We start from the raw sequence: 20,135 nt of genomic DNA, 5'->3' as shown, positions 1-20,135 counted from the left end.
GTGGTCCATGGGGCTTCTTTCATTTCTAAATCCTGACATAATCTGTAATCAGATTATTTGTCTCAAAGTACCATACTAATCTGCTGTTAATCATTCTTTCCATTATTTTGGAATTACAGCTAGTGAGTGCTATAGGTCGGTAATTTGTGGGATTTGTAGAGTCCTTTGATGATTTAGGTATAGGGATTACTATGGCCTGCCTCCATATTTCAGGGACATTGCCACTTTCCCAAATATCATTAAATATTTGTAGTAGGTAATCTGTAGATGTATCAGGAAGTTGTTTTATAAATTGATAATGGATTTGATCAGGGCCAACAGCTGAGTCATGAGCTTTGCTTAGGGATACTTTTAGTTAATTTTTAGAGAATGGCTGGTTGTTGTATTTTTCTGTATTATTTTTTTTTTTTTTTTTTTTTTTTTATTACATTTTCACCCCAAACAAGGCAAATTGCCACTTTGGTGTAGGGGGCTACTATCAGGGGCAACAACTACTGGGGTACTATGTAGGGATTTGGGCAGCAAGGTGTCGGTTCACGTTACACTTGAACTTCTGCACGTCAGTACTGTTGGGGAAGCAGGGACCTGGAATGGAATTCCAGAGTCTTGCGGTTCTGGGGAAGAAACTATTGGAGTAAAAAGATCTTTTACATCTAGGGACCTCTACAGTGTGGGGGTGGGATCTAGTAGCCTGTCGGGTTTGTCGAGGGTGCTCGCGTCGTGGGGGCACAAGTGATTGCAGTTCATCAGAGCATTCACCACTAAAATACTTGTAGAACAGGCAGAGGGATGCAACATTTCGTCGATGGGACAGAGGCTGAAGCTTAGATGCCAGTTCAGGGCCTATCAGATTTGCGACTCTCTTTTGAACCTTGTCAAGGAGCGAGAGACTAGTAGCAGATGCACCAGCCCAGATGTGGCAGCAATACTCCATACATGGGCGAATGGTGGCCTTATAGAGGTACAGGATACTTTCGGGTGTTAGTAGTTTTCTAGCACGGTAGAGAGAGCCCACCTTTCTTGCAGCGGCCCTGGCAATGCCTTCAATGTAATTGTTCCAACTCATGTTTCCTGTGAACGTTAGGCCAAGGAGTTTGAAAGATGGACTCTCAGATAAAGAGTCGTTGGCCATTGCTATTGGTGGTAGAGAGGGTTTCTTGTAATTATTGAATGAAACTAGTTTAGTCTTGGCAGCATTGAACGCGACCAACCACTTTTGTCCCCATTCCACTACAGATTGGAGGTCTTCCTCTAGTGTTTCTGCCATTTCTTTAGAAATGTGTTCATTCGTCTTCCTGTCGTGTCTGCCATAGAGTGTAGTGTCATCAGCATATATACCCATCTCAGAGGCAATGTTGTCGGGGAGGTCATTTATGAATATCAGGAACAATAGAGGTCCAAGGATAGAACCCTGGGGCACTCCCGCATTTATATCATATTGTTTAGATGTGCGACCGTCGAGGACTACCTGGATTTTTCTCTTATCTAAGAAGGATTTAATTATGTTAAGTATTCTACCAGTGATACCGTATGATCTGATTTTACTGAGGAGACCCTCATGCCATACCCTGTCAAAAGCCTTAGATATATCTAGAGCTACCGCTCTGCCTTCCCCCGCTTTGTCCAGTGATTGGTATATACGTTCAGAGATCACGGTGAGGATGTCTGCTGTGGAACGGGCTTGTCTAAATCCATATTTGTCTGAAACTGGAGTTTTTCCTTTTCTGCTTTTTCCTTAATAATTTGGAATTTTTGTTAGGAGTTTTTGAAGGAGTTTTTTGCAAAAGTTTCAGCAAGACAATCTACCATTTCTTTCTTGCTAGTAATTTTTTGGTGATTAGATGTCAGGTGTTTAGTTGCTGTTACTTTTCCCCCAAGACGTTTCGGATCATGCTCCAGACTTTTTTACTTTTTGTATTTATTTTTCATACATAGTTTTTCCATGATGTTCGCTTCAATTCTTTAATGGTTTTGCAAGATTTAACTCTACTGTTTTTATATTTATCGAGATTTTCTTTAGTTGGTTCTTTTTTTAATTTACTCAGTATAGCTAGATGAGTTCTGATGGTTACTTTGCATTTTTTGTCAAACCAGGGTTCATTATGTTTTGGGGAGGTAGAGCTTTTTGGAATGCATTTCTCAGCAATATTATACAGTGTATTCGTAAAATATGTGATATTATAAAATATGTGATATTATAAAATAAGTGATATTATAAAATAAGTGATATTATAAAAAGAAGTGATATTATTTTGGTTTGGATTATTATCCAATGTTAGTTTAGTCCGACATAAATTTTGGAATTTTTCCCAATTAGCCTTCTGTAAGTTCCATTGGGGTATTTTGTTTTCTGGCATTGGATCATTGTTTTCAATTATAATGGGGAAGTGATCACTTTCATAGGAGTCTTCTAGTACATTCCATTTGTAATCCAAGGCAAGTGTTGGATCACACAATGTTAAATCAATTGATGTGAATGTACCAGTTCCTGGGTGTAAATAAGTGTGTTTTATCATTAAACAGATATAGGTTTTCTTTATTATATTTTCTATAGTGTTTCCCCTTTTGCTCGTCTTTTCACTTCCCCATATCTCATTATGACTGTTTAAATCTCCCATAGGAAGTATGGCTTTGGAAGTTGCTGTATTAGATTGCTCAAATCTGTTTCTGTGATACTTTTATTGGGAGGTATGTATAGTGAGCAAATGTTGATGGTTTTGTGGAGTGTTGCTTTTATTGCAGTAGCCTGCAGTTTAGTATTAAGTTGTATTTGACTTTGGAGTATGTCATTTCTAATAAGGATTGATGTATCTCCAGAGGCTCTGAGTCCAGTGTTGTGCATATGGTTATACTGATTGTAGTTTTTAATTTTTATATTGTCATCCGATTTCATAAAGGTTTCTTGGAGACAGACTACTACTGGGAGTAATTTATCGAGTAGAATAGTGAGCTCATTTAGGTTTGCCTTTAAACCATGACAATTCCACTGGATTATATTATTTGTTTCATTTCTATCTGGTATGATTCTGTGTGTCATGTTTTGTATTTTAGTTTGTTATTTGGGTGTTTTGGGTTTAGTTTTTTTTTCTTTTTAGTTCTCATCTATTTTTTTTTTTTTTTAGTTCTCATCTATTTGCATCTCTTTGGATGTAGAAGGTGTGTCTCTTGTCTATGTCAGCTGAGAGATCTTGTTGAGTGTTTTTTTAATGTTTTGGTTTGGGGCTTTTTGATTTGCTCTGTCTTATGTGTCCTTTCCGGCTCTCGATCTCGATTAATTCAAATTTATTTCTGTTTTCATTAATACTGTTTCTGTTTTTTGTTTATTTTGATTTTTGGAAGGAGGTTTTGTGTTTCCCTGTTCTGTTTCTATCTTTCTTGATATTGTGTGTTTAATGTCTGCTTTTGTCCTTGTTCGTGACTTGGATCTTTCACATCGGTTTATTTCTAGTTTTTGTTGATCAGATTCTATTTTGCTCTTTGGAGCTTGTTTTTGGTTTTGGTCACTAAATTGACTTTTCAAGGATACTAGTATTTGTTTCTTGTTAGTTTCATTTTTGTTTGTATCCAAAGTTTCAATTAGATTGTGTTCAGAAACTAGTTTATTGAGTAACTCTTGGTAGTTGGTTTGGTTAGTTTGGCTTGAATTTTTGTGATGTTTGCGTAGGTGTTTACTTTTTGGTAGGAATCTACCATTTTCCTTGCTTCAGGGAATGATATATTTTCTTTATATTTTACTTCCACAATTTCTTTTTCCTTTTTGGAAATTTTGCATGTTTTGGAGTATGCTGGATGGTTTTCCAGGCAATTTGGGCATTTTGTTTCATTGGGACATTCATTTTCCGTGTGGTTGGGTTCTTTTAGACCACATTTTCCACATATTTTGTGCCCTTTGCAAACTTCTCTATGGTGCCCATATTTTTGGCACTTAAAACATCTCAGAGGGGTTGGTATATATTGTTCCACTTTTTCAATTTTATATCCAATTTTGACTTCTTTTGGAATTTTAGGAGTATTAAATGTTAGTATATATGTCATTGTAGGTATGGATTGACCGTTCCTTTTTATATTGATTTGGACATGGTCAATTACTCCCTGTTTTCTTAGAGCATTTTTGATTTCTTTTATTGTAGCTAAGGTTAGTTCATAGCTTCTTATGACGTCTTTTGAAGTGTTGAACCTTTCATGGGCAAAAGTCTTGCATTTATAAATATGGAATTTTTCCATTCCGAGGAGATTTTTTGCATCTTTGTAATTGTCTATCATAACAAGTAGGTTGCCATTTTTCATTTTTTTTTAACTGTTTTAGGATTGCTATTTTGAGTTAATATCTTTTCAATTAGAAATGGATACAGATCGCTGGCCTTTTTTCCTTCCAAGATTTCGATAACTATAAATCTTGGAAAGTTTTCTTCATCAATATGTTCAAGATTGGATTCTTGCTCATTGTCTGAGCTGGTGATATCTGAAACGTCAGAGTGAGTGCTTTTAGTTTTTCTGGGTTTTTTAGTAATTAAATCCATGTATAGTTGATTAGTTTTTCATCTTTCTTGCTCCCCACCCTCCTTGGAGCACAAATGTGGGAGATGTTAAGGGGAAAACCCATTCGCCCTTTCATCCCAAGGATACAAAAAAAATATACTCAATCGGTTGAGTTTGTGCCATCGCTTCCAGATTCCTCCTTTAGTTTCATTTTCCTAGTTTAAGAGAAACATTGGGTAGGGAACACTTGTGTGGTTTTATCTCAGCAATTAATTGACCCTTGCCATCGCCTTCTAACACTTATTTGGTTTGCCTGTGTTTGTAGTAAGAGTAAGATATTGTATTATCTTTAGACTTCATCTTTTTTATTTTTTTTATTTAACATTTGTCAGTGCAAGTGTTAGGGCTTGGCATGACTGATCGGATCGGGCCTCTCTGACCTCCCGTCTAGTCAAGGTAAAGGCCGAAGTGGTGTGTTGCAGGGCCACAACTTTTTTTTCCCTAGTTATGGACTGCTCAACCACCAGGATCCCATCACAAGACATTATGGGTTGCTACCTACGGCCAACAGGTAGCTCCATTGAGGGACTTCTACTCTCTACAGGGGGGCAGTCGGCATATTCTGGTCGGGGTCGAGTGAAATCTGGTTTAGTTCTTCAAATAAACATTCTTGGATTTTAGTTTGGTTGTTTTTATTATTTCCTTTCTTAATCATAATGCTTCGTTTGATGTTCTTCGTTGATTGTTGTTTTCATTCTCTGCTTTGCAGAAAATAATTGAGTTTTGCAAAGGAAAACGGTTGTAGTATTATTGGCTGGACTGTTTTAATTTAGGAAGTGGGGGGGGGGGCTTTTGTTTTTGCAGAACATAATTAAGTTTTACAAAAGAGAATAGAAAACAAAAACAGAAATCGATGTAGGTGCATTTTGTCTCAGGAAGCCAATAGGCAGCCTGATCTGGTAGCACCAGCAAAAACATTTTAAAAAATGGAAAAAAAAAAAAAAAAAGGTTTTTACACCCCTTAATAGGGTTATTATGAGATGTAAAAATGATTATCATTAAGTTGCAGTTCAAATTGTATTAAAATTAGAGGTAAAAACGGTTTTCAATTGAAAGCGTATAAATCTACACGTAGGTTCTATGAAACAAACATTAATACATATTGTCTGATAATAGAATAGAAAAATAATCAAAATACTTTCAAAGATTTCTTCAAAATATGCTATGTTGTGCAGAGATGGGTTTGTGGGATTCCAACTTTGAGCAAACTGCATAAGTATGGATTATTACTATCTGATTTCATTTTCCAAGCAAGTATACAAAGATATATATACATATATACAAAGATATATATACAAACATTTCTCAGATTACATTATAATTCATCTGTAAAAAAATATTAGAATAAAATGAATTTTCGTATCATTTGGATTCTTCAGACTACTATTCTCATTTTGAGTATTCTTTGAATGATGTGTACCTTACTCAGGTGTATTTGTCAAACTTTGGAATCTTTTTGTCAAACTCAGAGAATCTGCAGAGAATTTCGAACAAAACCTTTTATTTAATCTACAGGGATAGAGTGCTCTCATTCTATCAGTCTTAAGAAGTCTTAAGTATTTGCAATTGCATTTTTCAGTCGCCTGCCCTGAGGATTGAAACTTCAATCTCCGGGAATGTAACAACTGAATTTCCCCAAGTACTTATCCACTGCACCACAAGTCATTGCGGATTTATTACTACATATTATAATGTGTGATATTTACATTTAGAAACAAAAATAGGTTTAAGGCTACTAAAATTAGTACTAGAATTGTCCTCAAGAATCTGCAGCAGTGAATGGTAACAAATAGCAACTTGGTAAAATTTAATTGTAAATTTCATGTTTACATCTTACAAGAATAGCATAAAAGGACAGCGCTGTATATCTGCTATATATATAAAAGATTAAAATAATTTTCTAGTTTGTATTTTATTATTTCAACATGCAAAACTTAAATAGCAATATGTGATTCTATACCTTTGGTAGCAAACGAGCTGAATGTACAAAGGTGACACTTGAATGGTCGATCCATTGTTTGACGGGCAGCAGGGTCCAACATGTTAACACCATGTTTTCGCGTCAAATGACGCTCACGATTTGACTTGGTAGAAAAGATTACATGGCATTTGGGACATTCAAATGGTTTCTCACCTAAAAAAAAAAAGAAAAAATTCTTTAATTTACAAATAGAAACTTACATGCTAATTTATGAAAATTGAACATAAAATAGTTTAAAAAAAAAAAAAAAATACAATTTTATTTTTTTAAAATTCTTTATTAATCACTATTTATCAAGACCAAAAGCCATTCTAGGATAAAGATTAAATTTTATAAAATCTTTTCAAAATATATTTTGTATTCAAAGTATTTTCAGTAAACGATTAGTTCTTATTTACAATTCAATCAAATTAAAAATACAAAAGACATTTCTGTATCTTAATTTTTTAGGACAATTTTTTGTTTTCATTTTTTTGAGATGTACTTTAAGCAAGGGGAGACAATTCGAGAAGTTTTTATGAAAGTGTAATTTTGTAAAAAGTTTTGTCATACATTTTCAGATAATGACCACTTTCATTAATTTCAGAAAAAATACAAAAATATGCTGCAATTTATTTCGAAATCATAATTATTTTGAATAAATGTTTTATTTTGTGTTATTGCGTTATAATTTAGTTTGTTTTGCTTTGACCAAAATGTTATTCGAACAATTTTCAGATAAATTCTGGAATTGTCTCCCCCTGTTCCGAGTGAACATCTCCAAAAATGAACACAAAAAAATTTTCTTAAACAACTAAAAATGTACAAGTGCCAAACAAAACTACAGAATAATCTGATGTATGTACCTGTCACAGAACAGAAGTGTCATATTTAAAAAATCATAAATTAAGTAGTTTTATTTTTAGAAAGAAAATCATTTTTAAATGATTTAAAGCGATTAATATGTAGAATTTAAGGGTATCTTGCAAGTTTGAATTATTGTGTACTTATCTACTCCTTAAAAACAAAACTACTTGATCAATTTACGTCATTTTTGGAATATGACACCTTCATTTCAAAGACAAATACGTACATCATTAAGATTTTTCTGTATTTTCTGTATACGTTTTTAATTAGGTTGGATTCTGCATCAAGAACCAAATAATTTTAGAATAATAAAACAAAAAGTTTAGTGGATTTAGAGTTTTATGAATTAATGTTTAAGCTATTATAAATAATTAATCGATGACAACCTGCTATGTTATTTGTAGCTGGAGAGAGTAAGGATACATAAAGATTCTATTGAACTTTTTTGTCACTTCCATATTTTGGTGGTAACCATTTTGTCATTACCCCCATAGCAATGAACAAAAATTAAAACAAATACATAAAATATTCACATAAATATTTCAAGAAAAAATGGATACATGTGTACACACAGTCATAAAATTTCAATCAGGGAATCAAATTCTGATCATACAAAGGCTTGACTAACTAAAAGAGAAAAGAAAATTGATCGGAAACATAACTTCATTTTACTGCTACCCAATACACTTGTCATAGATTAGTTGGAGATGAAATAGGTATAGTCAAATATGCAGCTCATAGCCTTTTCCAAACCTACATTGCTCTTTAATTAATCTGTATTTAAATTGCAACTGCACAGGTCATCATCATAGACAAAGGCTTAAAGGGGACAAAGGCTCTCAAGAAGTGTGCACTCCATTTTGCCAAAATACAGTCTAAGCCGGATATAAGAGACCCGTATATAAGAAAAACTAATCTAAGAGCGTTGTACGACATGACTAAGAAGTCTCTTATATCCGAGTTACACTGTATAACTATTCCATCGAAATAGTAGGGAGCAGAAAATTGAAAATTTTCAAACTGTATAGAATGCTATACTGCAATAAAAAAAAAAAAATAACTGAAGCAATCAAAAACATTCAAATTCTTGTTTATATGGACCTAAAAAATAAAAACATCCTTCTGTTTGGACTTAAATATGTTCACAATAAATTTGGTTTAATAAACTATAAAATTGGGCTGAATGTTATAAAAAACTTATTGATAAAGAATTACATATTTTAGATAAAATCCAGACATTTTAAAATTAAATATTTAAGCTAAGTTTTATTTGAAAAGATATTTGATTCTTCTGTAGAGATATTTTTTTAACTAGTTGTATTACCTGGTGTTGCCACTCCAGAAGTGTTTTTACTCTCAACATGATTGTTAGAATGATAGTTTTATCACAAGTACATACATCTGATTTTTATCTTTGTTATTTTATTACAGGACGATTCTGAACAAGAGCTAATAATTCAGACCAAGACAAAATTAAATTTTATTCTTTTTAACATGCTGAAACAATCCACTAGAAAAGCTGACAAATCAGAATCAAATATCGATTTTGTAGAAAAAAAAAACAACTGAACTGGCAATAGAGAGGAGAACTTGGAAGTTATCCATGAAACGTCTAATATAAACATGAGATTAGAAGACAAAAAATGAAACTAATGAAAATATTATCGCTGACAAACAATAAAAGACTGACTTTACTTTATATATTAGAGAAAATAGAAAATCTTGACAAACTAACCAGTGTGTGTGAGGATATGACGGTTGAGAGAACTGGCCCAAGGAAAGTGGCGTGGGCAATGTGGACACTTTAGCTTGTGAGGAGAGTCAGCATAAGAATTACGTTTCTTTTTTTGACTTTTTTGAACAGAATCCACTTCGAGTTCTTGCCGAGTTGTATCTTTAACATCAGAGGAATGGCTTACAGTATTTTCTTCAGGATTCTGACAAAGACAAACATAAGTAAATCCATTAAAAAATAAACACCTGTGAAAATGGCTAGATCATAAATTAAGATTTCAGATCTGTGCTAAATGGACAATAGGATTAATTTGATTTTGAACAAGCTGTAAATGTTTTTTTAAAATAAGTTTTCAAATTTGTATGTTTTTTGTTTCTAATTTGTAGTTAAAAAATTAGTAATTTCTCTAAACTAAAATATTTCCATAAATACACTAGAATTCTCTTAAAACATGTTTATAAAAGTTTAATCAAACTCACTTTTTACTTATAATTTTTTCTTTCATTTCCTGACAAAATTTAGGGAAACAAATTTTATTTTATCTAACTTGCCATATCATAAACTAAACAGTTATTCAACTAAATTTAGATCTTTTGAACATGTTATGTCATTTAACGTACGAATAGGTTATTTTGCACTTTATTTTTTTGTTCAATTTTTTAAACATTTTCTTTGACAAGTCAGATAAAATGATTATAGTCAGGTAACATATTCCTAACTTCTGGCATGGCTGCTACCAGAAGTGGTAACAAGGCAAATCAGTTCCTTCACTTTTATTGTTCTTCAGTATTTCTATTGTGAAGCAATTTATTGAAATTTTTCATTTTCAATAAAAATTAACAAAATTATAAAAAGATAAAAATAACACAATTAGTCTTTATTTGCACTTTTAATAACAATATTTTAAGTTGTTATTTTTGAAATCTTATAAGAAATTTTTATGAAATTATAAAAATGTTTTTTTTAATTTTAGTTTGGTTTGGTTTTACGACATATCAACCTTTTTATTTAATGCCGTTTCATTTTTTCTTTCTTTGTAAATTAGATATTTTAATTTATTCAGTAAGTCAAGTCAGCCTTGATGTGCTTTTTTTTCTTTTTTCTGGTGGGGGGGGGGGTAGAGTTGGATTGAATTAAAGTTATATTCTTTTATATAGATTTACTTTTTTCAGAAATGTTAGTATTTTGTTGGAGTTTATTTTTTTAAATAGTTCTTTCACATTGTTGACTTTGTAATAGTTTTGCCGGATATGCACGAGATCACCACAATCCAAAAGAAAGTGTTTTACCGTAAAAGGTTCTTGGCATGATGCAAAACATTCTGGAGGGTCTTCTTTTTTTAGCAGGAAGGAGTGGGTAATGTGTGTGTGTCCTATGCGAATACGGGATAAAATCACTTCCTCTCAACGTGATCTCCTGGCATCTAGTAATCGTTCTTCTATTGTGGGTTTGATCTTGAAAAGTTTATTATTTGGACAGTTATTCCATCTTTCTTGCCATTTCTTCATAATGAGATTATTTATTTGTTGTTTGTAGTCAGAATGTGGACATTTTATATTGCTTTTATTGAGTTTTAATGCCTTTTGGCAGCTATGTCGGCTTTTCATTACCCTGAATTCCAAAATGACTGGGGATCCAGCAGAATTTGATATTTTCGTTTTGTGAAAGAGTGTGTATTTTTTGTAATAGTTTGATGAGTAGCGGGTTATTTAAGTTTTTATTCTTTAAGGATTTCAGTACCGTTAGGGAATGTGTGAAAAAATTATAAATTTGTTGTGGGTGAGGTCAGTAATGAGGTCTAGTGCCATATCTAAGGCTGTGGCTTCGGCACTAAAAATTGAGGCATGGTCTGGTCATCGCTTCTGTAAGGTACTGTTAGTTGATACGACTCCGCAATCCAGTTCTGTTGCTGTCTTTGGAACTATCTGTGTATATGTACTGATGGTTTGGGTATTTTTCCTGAATGATAAGGAGCTTTTCTCGATAGGTTAGCGGATGGGTTTGGTTTTTTGGGAAGTTGTTTAATTCAAAGATAATTTCAGGGTGGAAGGCTTAGTTGGTTGACATCATGGATGTTGGTGATTGTGATACCTGCATCTTCTATTAGTGATTTTGTATGAAGACCAAAAGGTTTTATAGCTTTTACTTTTTGGTTATATAGATTTTGGTAATTTGGATTGAAAGGTACAGTTACGGGCTGGATTTGTTGGTTGTGATTTTTTCATATCATAGAGTGAGTAATCTAGTGAGTTTGCAATGCAGTCGTAAGTAGGATTGTCTGGGCAAGAGAGAATTTTGGTCAAGTATTGCAAGGCTAGTTTGTCGCGTCGGATTGATAATGAGGGTTCGTTGGCTTCTGCATAGAGACTATCAATGGGGGAAGTTCAGAAGGCTCCCAGCGCAAGCCTGAGGCCCTGATGTTGAACGGTGTCCAATATCTTTATGTAAGACTTTCTGGTGGCACTGTAAACGAAGCTGCCATAATCTAGTTTTGATCGAACTTTAATAGGGTTTGTCTGTCCGCTCCCCAATTTGTGTGGGCAATGACCCACATTAGCTGGAGAATTTTATTACATTTATTTTAAAGGTGTTTTATGTGAGGGATGAATGTAAATCTTTTGTCTAGTATTAACTCTAAGAATTTATGTTCATTTACAACAGGAATCGGAATATCATCTAGTTTTAAAAGAGGATCTGGGTTCAGTTTTCTTAGTTGACAAAAGTGCATACATTTTGTTTTGTTAATGGAAAATTTGAAGCCATTCTTAATTGTCCATTTTTTTTTTTTTGTCAATGCATTGTTGAAGTTGACGCTCAATTAGATATGTCTCGAGCTGTATGCAATTAAAAAATCATCATATAGAGAGCAATCCACGCCTTGGTTTGCATCCAACAATATTGTTTTTTAGGTTGAATAATGTTACTGACAAAATACTTCCCGAGGGAGTCCCATTTCCTGTTCTTTGATGTCCAAAAAGTATGTTCCTACACAGACATTGAATAGTCTATTGTTGATGAAGTTGTTGATGAAGATGGGTAGTTTTCCTTTCACTCCAGCTTTTTTGAGATCTTTCATGATGCCGTACCTCCATGTGGTATCGTACGCCTTTTCAAGATCAAAGAAAATAGCAGTCATATGTTTTTTTGTATAAATGAATTTCTGATGAAAGTTTCTAATCGAATTAAATGGTCTGTTGTGCTCGAATGTTTTCAGAAGCCGCATTGAAAATTAGTTATTTTATTTGTTTCCAGAAACCAAATTAATCTGATGTTTACCATTCTCTCCATGGTCTTACACACGCAGCTTGTTAGAGCTATGGGCCGATAATTGGAGGGGTCAGGTGCATCCTTTCCTGGTTTTGGTATAGGAATAACTGTGGCTTGTTTCCATATGGCTGGAAGATTGGCATTGAGCCAGATGTCATTATAAATGGAAAGTAAATACTTTATTAGTTCATCTGGTAGTTGTTTTAGAATTTCATACGTTATTTTATCAGGTCCCTCAGCCGTGTTGTTGACTTTTTTTAATGAATCCTTTAGTTCATGGATGGTAAAAGGTTTGTTGTATTCTTCCTCATAATTACTTTTAAAGTTCACTTTGTTTTTTTCTGATTCCTGTTTAATAATCTGGAATTTTTCATTGTAACTTTTTAGGAGATGAATTATTTGCAATAGTATCTGCAAGCAGGTTTGCCGTATCCTCTTTAGTTATTTTATTATTGTTTATACAGAGATGGTTGACAGGTGGACTGGTGTTTTTTCCTGATATTTTCTGAATCATATTCGATACAGTTTTGTCTTTGGTGTTATTATTGATTTTAGACACAAAATTCTTCCATGATTCCCTTTTTGGCTTCTTTTATTGTTCGGCATGCTTTAGCTTTGCACATTTTAAAGTTGTTTAAATTCTGAGTAGTTGGTTGATTGTTGAATTTTCTTAATAAAGCCCGTCATAGCCTGATAGCCTTTTTACAGTCATTATTAAACCAGGGACGATTATACTTGGTTGATTATTTTGTTTTAGGAATACATTCTTCTGCTATTGAGATAATGGTATCTGTAAAGTGAGTGATCGAGTCTTTTTCATGTTTTACAGGTAGGAGTTTGTTTTTGCATAGTAATTTAAATTTATTCCAGTTAGCTTTTTTAAGTTTCCAGAAAGGAGTTTTTGAGGTTATTTCAGGACCAAAGTGTTCTAGTGTTATTGGGAAGTGGTCACTTCCACAGGTATCCACATTTACTGTCCAGTTGTAATCTACAAAAATACTAGGATCACTTATAGAGAGGTCAATTGCTGAGAATGAGTTTGTAGCGGAGTGAATAAAGGTTGTTTTTTTGTTGTTGTTATATATGCATAGATTGTTGCTGTTGATATTTTCTATAGTGATTCCTTTTCTGTCTGTGTTTGAGCATCCCCAACTTATATTATGACTATTAAAGTTACCTAATAATAAGGGGTGAGGGAGTTGGTTGATGAGTTTTTCTATTTGTTTCATCTTTGGGGTCATTTGGAGGTAGGTAGATGGAGCAGATTGTGACCGTTCTGTGTAGGGTGGCTATGATGGCAATTGCCTGTAAGTTGGTTTGTAGATTTATTTGGCTTTGTGCTGTGGTTTTGTTAATGAGAATGGATGTTCCTCGAGAAGCTCTATTTGGGTTATTTGTTGTGTAGTTGTATTCAGTAAAACTTTGGAGATTGATATTTTCAGATGGTTTTAAAAAACCTTCTTGTAGGCATATTATTGTGGGGCATAGATCAGATATTAGTAGAAGTAATTCATTCCGGTTGGCTTTTATATCTCTGCAATTCCATTGGATTATTTTGTTGGCCATAGTTTAAATTTTATGTATTTGATTTCCTTTTGTCTTGAGAATAGGGATGGGGTCTTTTTTTATGGAGGGCTTGGAAGTCTTGGCTTCTATTTCCATTGTTCCCAAGGAGGTTTTAAATTTATTTTGGTCTGTAGTTCTTGTATTTGAGTCATTGGACCGTTTCATGTGCGTTTGTGTATCTATGAGCTTTTTATCATTGGTAGATTCAGTTTCTGTTTCCATGGCTCCTGATTCTTTGCGTTCAATTGGTTTGTTAGCTTTTATGCTTGATTTATCTCTGGTTTTAGAGGTTGAGCAAGATCGTGGTTTGGTTTGTGAGGCTGGTTTTCTTCGAGGAATTTTTCCCATTTATTATTCTTGTCTGTTCGGCTTAGGATGTTGCTGTTTTGGCTTCTTGCTCATTTTTTCCCCTCTTGATCACTTGTTTGTTTTTTTGGTTTTTTTTTATTCAGGGTGTTTTCGGTTTCCATTTTTTCTAGAAATTGAAATCTATTTTGAGTGTCTATTGTTTGGTTTTCTTTTCTGGAACGTTCTTTATTTGCTGTTTTATCATTGCTTATTAATTTCTGTTGATTGTTTTGTTGGTTTCTGTGATATTTTTTCTTAATGTTTCTATTGTAGATGGAATCTTACTTTGTTTGGATTTGTTATTTCTATTTTGTTTTCCAGATTTCAGTATTATTTTTTTAGGTTATTCTTAAATTCTGGCCATTCTTTAATGTTTAATGTAATCCGTTTGTTTATCAGTTCCTTATATTGATCATGTATTTCATTATGTTGGCATGGTTTAATTGTTTTAATTTTTGTTGTCTCAGCATATGTGTTGTCTTTCAAGTACGTATCAACTATTTTTCTGGCTTCTGCGAAAATTGTGTTTTTTTTGTACTTTACTTCCATTATTTCTTTTTCTTTTTATATGTTTCACATATTTTAGAGAAGACCAGGTGATCTTCTTTGCAGTTAGCGAATTTCACCTCATTTATGCATTCTTCTTCAATGTGGTCAAGTTCTCTGTTGCCGCATTTTCCACATATTTTTATTACTTTACAGACTTCTTTATGATGTCCATACTTTTGGCATTGGAAGCATCTTAATCGAGCAGGAATATATTGTTCTACTTTTACATTCAAGTAGCCAATTTTTATTTCTTTCTGTATTTTTGGTGAGTTAAAAGTTAATATATAAGTATTGGTGGGTATTATTTTATTTTTTATTTTTGTGTTGATGTAGATGTGGTTGATTACTCCTTGTTTTTCCAATTCAGTTTTTTATTTCTTCTTCCGTTGCTAATGATAGCTCATAGCTTTGAAATACTCCTTTTGAAGTGTTTAGTCTTTTATGGGGGAAGATTTTGCACGTATCTGTGGAAATTCTTCATTTTAAGTTGAGATTGAGTGTCTCTAAGATTGGTTACTTCAACTAATAGATTTCCGTCTTGTTTTTTATTTAATTATTTTTGGTTTATTTTTTATAGATAATATCTTCTCTATTAGAAAAGGTGATAAATTTCCAATTTTTTTATTTTCGATTAATTCTATAACTAAGAATCTTGAGAAGTTTCTTTCGCTTATAGATGGAACAGTTTTCCAAGTTTTGGATTTTTGCTCCTCATCTGAGCTTGAGAGGTCAGAGTCAGAGGAATGGTTTCTTTTAAGGGTTTTGAGGGGGGATGCATTTGTTTTTTTTTTTTTTCAGCCATGGATTTTGGGATTTATTTTTCATCAACCACGCTCTCTACCCACCTCGGAGTCTAGAATTGGGGCATAGTAAGGAGGAAACCCATTCGCCTTGACCATGTCGGGGCTACGTGGAGGATATACTCTTTTGGTAAGAAGTTCTCAAGCACTTTATTTCCTGTTCAGTATGTCCTCAAAAATACATATGTTCAGATGGTTGAGTTCTGGTCTTTCCAATTGATTGACCCTTCTTACCACCACCTTCTAGCACTTTTACTTTGTTTGTCTATTTTTGTGGGTGAAAAAAAGGTTGGAGTATCTTTGAGTTTTGTTCTTTGTTATGGTAGTTGGTATTTTGAGTGTAAGTGCTAGGGCTTGGTGTGACTGGCCGATTGATCAGATCGGACCTCTCCGACTGCTCGTCTAGCCGAAGTAAGGGCTGAAGTAATGTGTTGCGATGCCTAGACTTCTATGCACCCAGGTCTAGGTTAACTCAATCACCAGGATCACATCCTAAGGCATTACGGGTAGCAACCCACGGCTAACTAGTTGCTCCATTAAGGGATTTTTATCATCTGCAGAGGGGCAGTCAACTTATTCTTGTGCCCTACCAACAGGGCAAAAAAAAGAAAGGTGGTAGTATACTTCAGGTTGTTTACATTTATTCATGGATTTTAAGGGGTTTTTTTTTTGGGGGGGGGGGGGTTAAAACTTTGGTTGGTATGTTTGAGGTTAGGAAGCCAGTAGGGAAGATTTCAAAAAATGTTTTCAATAATTCTTAAAAAAAAAAATAAAATAAAATATTTTCAATAATTCTTAATTAAAATAAGACCAAAAAACTTTTCAATGATTATTAAATAAAAAGAGAACGGTTGGAAAAATGTAATAAAGGGTACATACACAGGGGAGATATTGGCATGAGAGAAGAAAGCGAAGGAATAGATTTGTGTTGTCACTGCTTCCAGTAGCAGCTACGCTGAAGTTAGGAAGTACATTAGCTGACTATAAATGATAAAATTGCTATTTAATAACCGTCTTTATTTCAAAAATAGTTTTATTGTAAATAAGTCAGGATGTATTGACATATTAAGGCAATTGTATTATTACACAGTTTTAACTGTTGAACTCAGACAACTTCTGGGATCTGCCAAGGTAATCTTAAAAGTATATGGACTTACCACTTCAATATATTCACGATCTTCTAAGTCATGGGGTTCATCTTTGATTTGAGCGCTATCATTTCCATATTCAGAAGTGTTGGGATTGTAGCCATTAGCTTGTCCCAAAAGTGGCAGAGCATCATCATCTTGATGATGATTGGCAAAATAAGCCTTAAATGAATTGGCACGAGTTGTAGTCAAAATTTGACTGACTGAAGCCAAATCATCAGAACTGCAATCTAATAGGAAAACAGAAAACAAAAACAAAACATTATAAAAACAAAAAAAAATCAGAGAATATGAAAAATCAAACATTAGAGGTAGAAAGGCAAATTTAATATAGTCAAAGGTAAATGAAATCCCTGTTCACTAAAGAATGAAAATAGGAAAGGATTTTGTCCAAATATGGTTTACAGATAGTCTATGTAGATAGCCTACGTCACACAAAACAAACATAAAATTGAAGTCAGAAAAACACCCATTCTAAAACCATATTTTTACTTTTCAACCAATTTAACACTTTTTTTTTCTTCCATTTTCTTCATGTTAATCTAATTTGTTGCATTTTAATATCCATTATCATCGAGATTATTTTCATAAAATGTGTTTAAGACATAGATGTCAATCTATAGAAATTGGATTTATAATTTTCAGGTTTTGTAAAGACAAATCTATTTTTTCTTTAATTTACAAAACTAATTAACTGTTAACTATTCCAATTTTCTTTTCTACAGAAATAAAATGTCTTTAGAGTTAAAAAATATTTTTCAATTACATTATCTTCAAGTAAAATGAAAAATAAGATGTTACCTCTTAATGAAATAATTTTATTTAGGCTTAAAAAAAAACAAAAAAAAACTAAAGAAATATTCAGGTCTATTTCACATGCAAAGAGATTTAACAGTTTCAGTTAAAATTCAAAAAATATATGACTTAAATTGTTTATTAAATGCATTTACATAGATTTCCTACAAAATTTTGGATGCAAATATTTCTTAGAGCTCCTTTCCCTCCCAAATCTTCTTAATATTATAGACTTCTGGGCATGGCAATAAAACTTTTGGTTTTAATGGCTATGAACTTATAATGAAACATTTTTAATGTCTTTAAATCTCACCAAGATTTTGGTCTGTGGCTGGATTTGGTTCCAGTTTAATTTTTTTGGTCAAAGGTGCAGGGCATTTTTCTTGCAAAGAGATTTCTGGAACAGAGTTAACATGAGGAGCAGCAGATTGTTTCTGCCAAGACAGTTTTTCAACTGAGCTTCTTGACTGATCATGAGACCTCTTGATGTGGTACTGGCGTTGAAGTTCTGAACTAAATTCTTTGTCACAATAAAGACATTGTGTAACACCATCAGCAACTGTATGTATCTAAAATTTAATAAAATCAAAGTTTCAATACCAAAAGTACAAAATATTAGCACAAATATATATGATGACTGAAATCCATGTTTAATCGGTGATAGTGTTTATTTATGAAACAGTTCTTTTGTAGATTTTTAATCCTGCAAGAGATTTACATTTTTGAGCACTTGTGTGTTTTGCAGACAATTTTATGACCAATCATAATGCCTTTATGACCAATCATAATGCCTTTATGACCAATCATAATGCCTTTTCGATATTGATGGTAATGTCATTAAAAGCATTCATTAAATATGCTTGCCTTATTATGGCCAGTCATTGTCATTAAAAAAAAAAAAAAAAAACAGCACCATTCAGAAAGTGAGTATGGGAGAAAAAATTATAGAGAATACCTTGTTTTTTTTTTATGAAAATTAGTAGAAAGAAATTTTTTCATGAATTGACTTTTAACATTTCAATTTACATATCATTGTAAAATTTTCAGAAAATTCAAGTTTATTTCAATTTCATTTAAAACAGGTTAAAAAAAATAAAGTAAAGGCAAAAAACAAACATAAGAACAAAAGAAAGAAAAAAGAAAAAAAGGAAATAGAAAAAAGGAAATAAAAAAGGAAATTGAAAAAGGAAATCGAAAAATACAAATAGAAAAAGAAATAGAAAAGAAAAGACAAAATAGAAAAGAAAATAGAAAATAAGAGAAAAAGAAAAAAGAGGAAAAAGGAAGAGGAAAAGAAAGGAAAAAGAAAAGGAAAATAGAAAAAAGGAAAGGAAAAAAATGAAAAAAAAAAAGAAAAAAAAAAACAAAAGAAAAAGGAAAGAAAAAAGAAAAGGAAAAAGGAAACCAGAAAGAAAAAGGAAACCAAATAGATGTCAGCAGGGTTTTAGCTGAATGACTTTCCTACTTACTTTTGAGCTCTTCATTGACAAATCTATTGGTTGATTGTTGTCGATGTCATCATGACAACTAAATGATCCACTATTAACAGAGGGGGAATTACTTTGGGAGAGATTTCGAGATGCACGAAGATCTAATGGTTTGGCATCTTCAGCAGAATCATCGCTGAAATGGACGGCAGGTGAATGAGCAGGTGGGGGTGAAGATGTACATCTGGGTGAACCGGAATGACCCAGGAAAGATGCAAACACTAAATCTTGGATCTACATAAAAAGAAATGGAACAGTAAAAAATCATTTGACAAACACGCTTTCACATTTCTACAATTAAATGCAATAAAATTAGGTGCTTCTTCATTATTAGAACAAAAATCAAAATATTGATTTTCATTTAAAACCAATGTTATTTACTTAATTGTGATGTCCAAATTAGTAACATATTCAGAAATTACGAAATTATTAATGAAAAATAGTTTGAAATAAATTTCAAATATAAACAGCATGAAGTCAAGGAAAATAACTGCAATTTGTCTTGTTACAATTAATGGTGGATATCACTGATTCATGAAATCTTGAAAGTACATGTTTTATTTAACTGTGACTTGACAATTAAGTAGATAACATTACTTTTAGTTGAAAGTGACATAAAGTATGTAGATACCATTCATTAATAATAAAAATTCATTTTTTTTCAACTTTTGATTTTTGCTCTAATAACAGAAGCACATAAAATTGAAATTACTTCCAAATTATTGAATTCTAATGCATTTCATCATTTTTATTCAATACAACTTTAATCAAACTTAAATTATTATTTTATTTAAGTGAAAAAAACAGGGTGAGTCACAAGAAACGGATGTTTTTAGAACACTCCTTGCTCTCCTTGAGTAAGGGATAAGGAGTGAGGAAGGTAGTTTAGTAAACATTTTTAAGTACATTATAAAATTCTTTTTGAAATACTCAGAGTTTTGTTTTCCTTAAAAAATATGTTTCCCGTGACTCACCCTGTATCTGGGTTGTATATTCAACAAGGGCCAACTATAAAATAGAGATGATCATGCATTCTTCCAGCAGGACATTGGTAGCTACATCATTATGGCCCTA

The 20,135-nt window shown here is 32.6% G+C and overlaps 1 protein-coding gene across 6 annotated transcripts in view; it reads right to left on the bottom strand.

Moving 5' to 3' along the window:
• The window catches only part of LOC145252670 (uncharacterized), a 487,453-nt gene that overhangs the window by 24,786 nt on the left and 442,532 nt on the right, over window positions 1-20,135 (bottom strand). For all 6 annotated transcript variants that reach the window (XM_080112454.1, XM_080112455.1, XM_080112457.1 and 3 more), the window contains 5 exons: window positions 19,044-19,295; window positions 17,888-18,143; window positions 16,789-17,009; window positions 9,102-9,303; window positions 6,500-6,673 (listed from right to left, as the gene is read on the bottom strand). In XM_080112454.1, coding sequence (XP_079968580.1) covers window positions 6,500-6,673; window positions 9,102-9,303; window positions 16,789-17,009; window positions 17,888-18,143; window positions 19,044-19,295 — 1,105 coding nt within the window. The remainder of the gene's footprint in view (window positions 1-6,499; window positions 6,674-9,101; window positions 9,304-16,788; window positions 17,010-17,887; window positions 18,144-19,043; window positions 19,296-20,135) is intronic.

Source organism: Euprymna scolopes, chromosome 29, assembly GCF_053919585.1.
Source record: "Euprymna scolopes isolate OS-2025 chromosome 29, ASM5391958v1, whole genome shotgun sequence".
Lineage (NCBI taxonomy): Eukaryota > Metazoa > Mollusca > Cephalopoda > Sepiida > Sepiolidae > Euprymna > Euprymna scolopes.
This window is presented reverse-complemented; position numbering and strand designations above follow the sequence as displayed.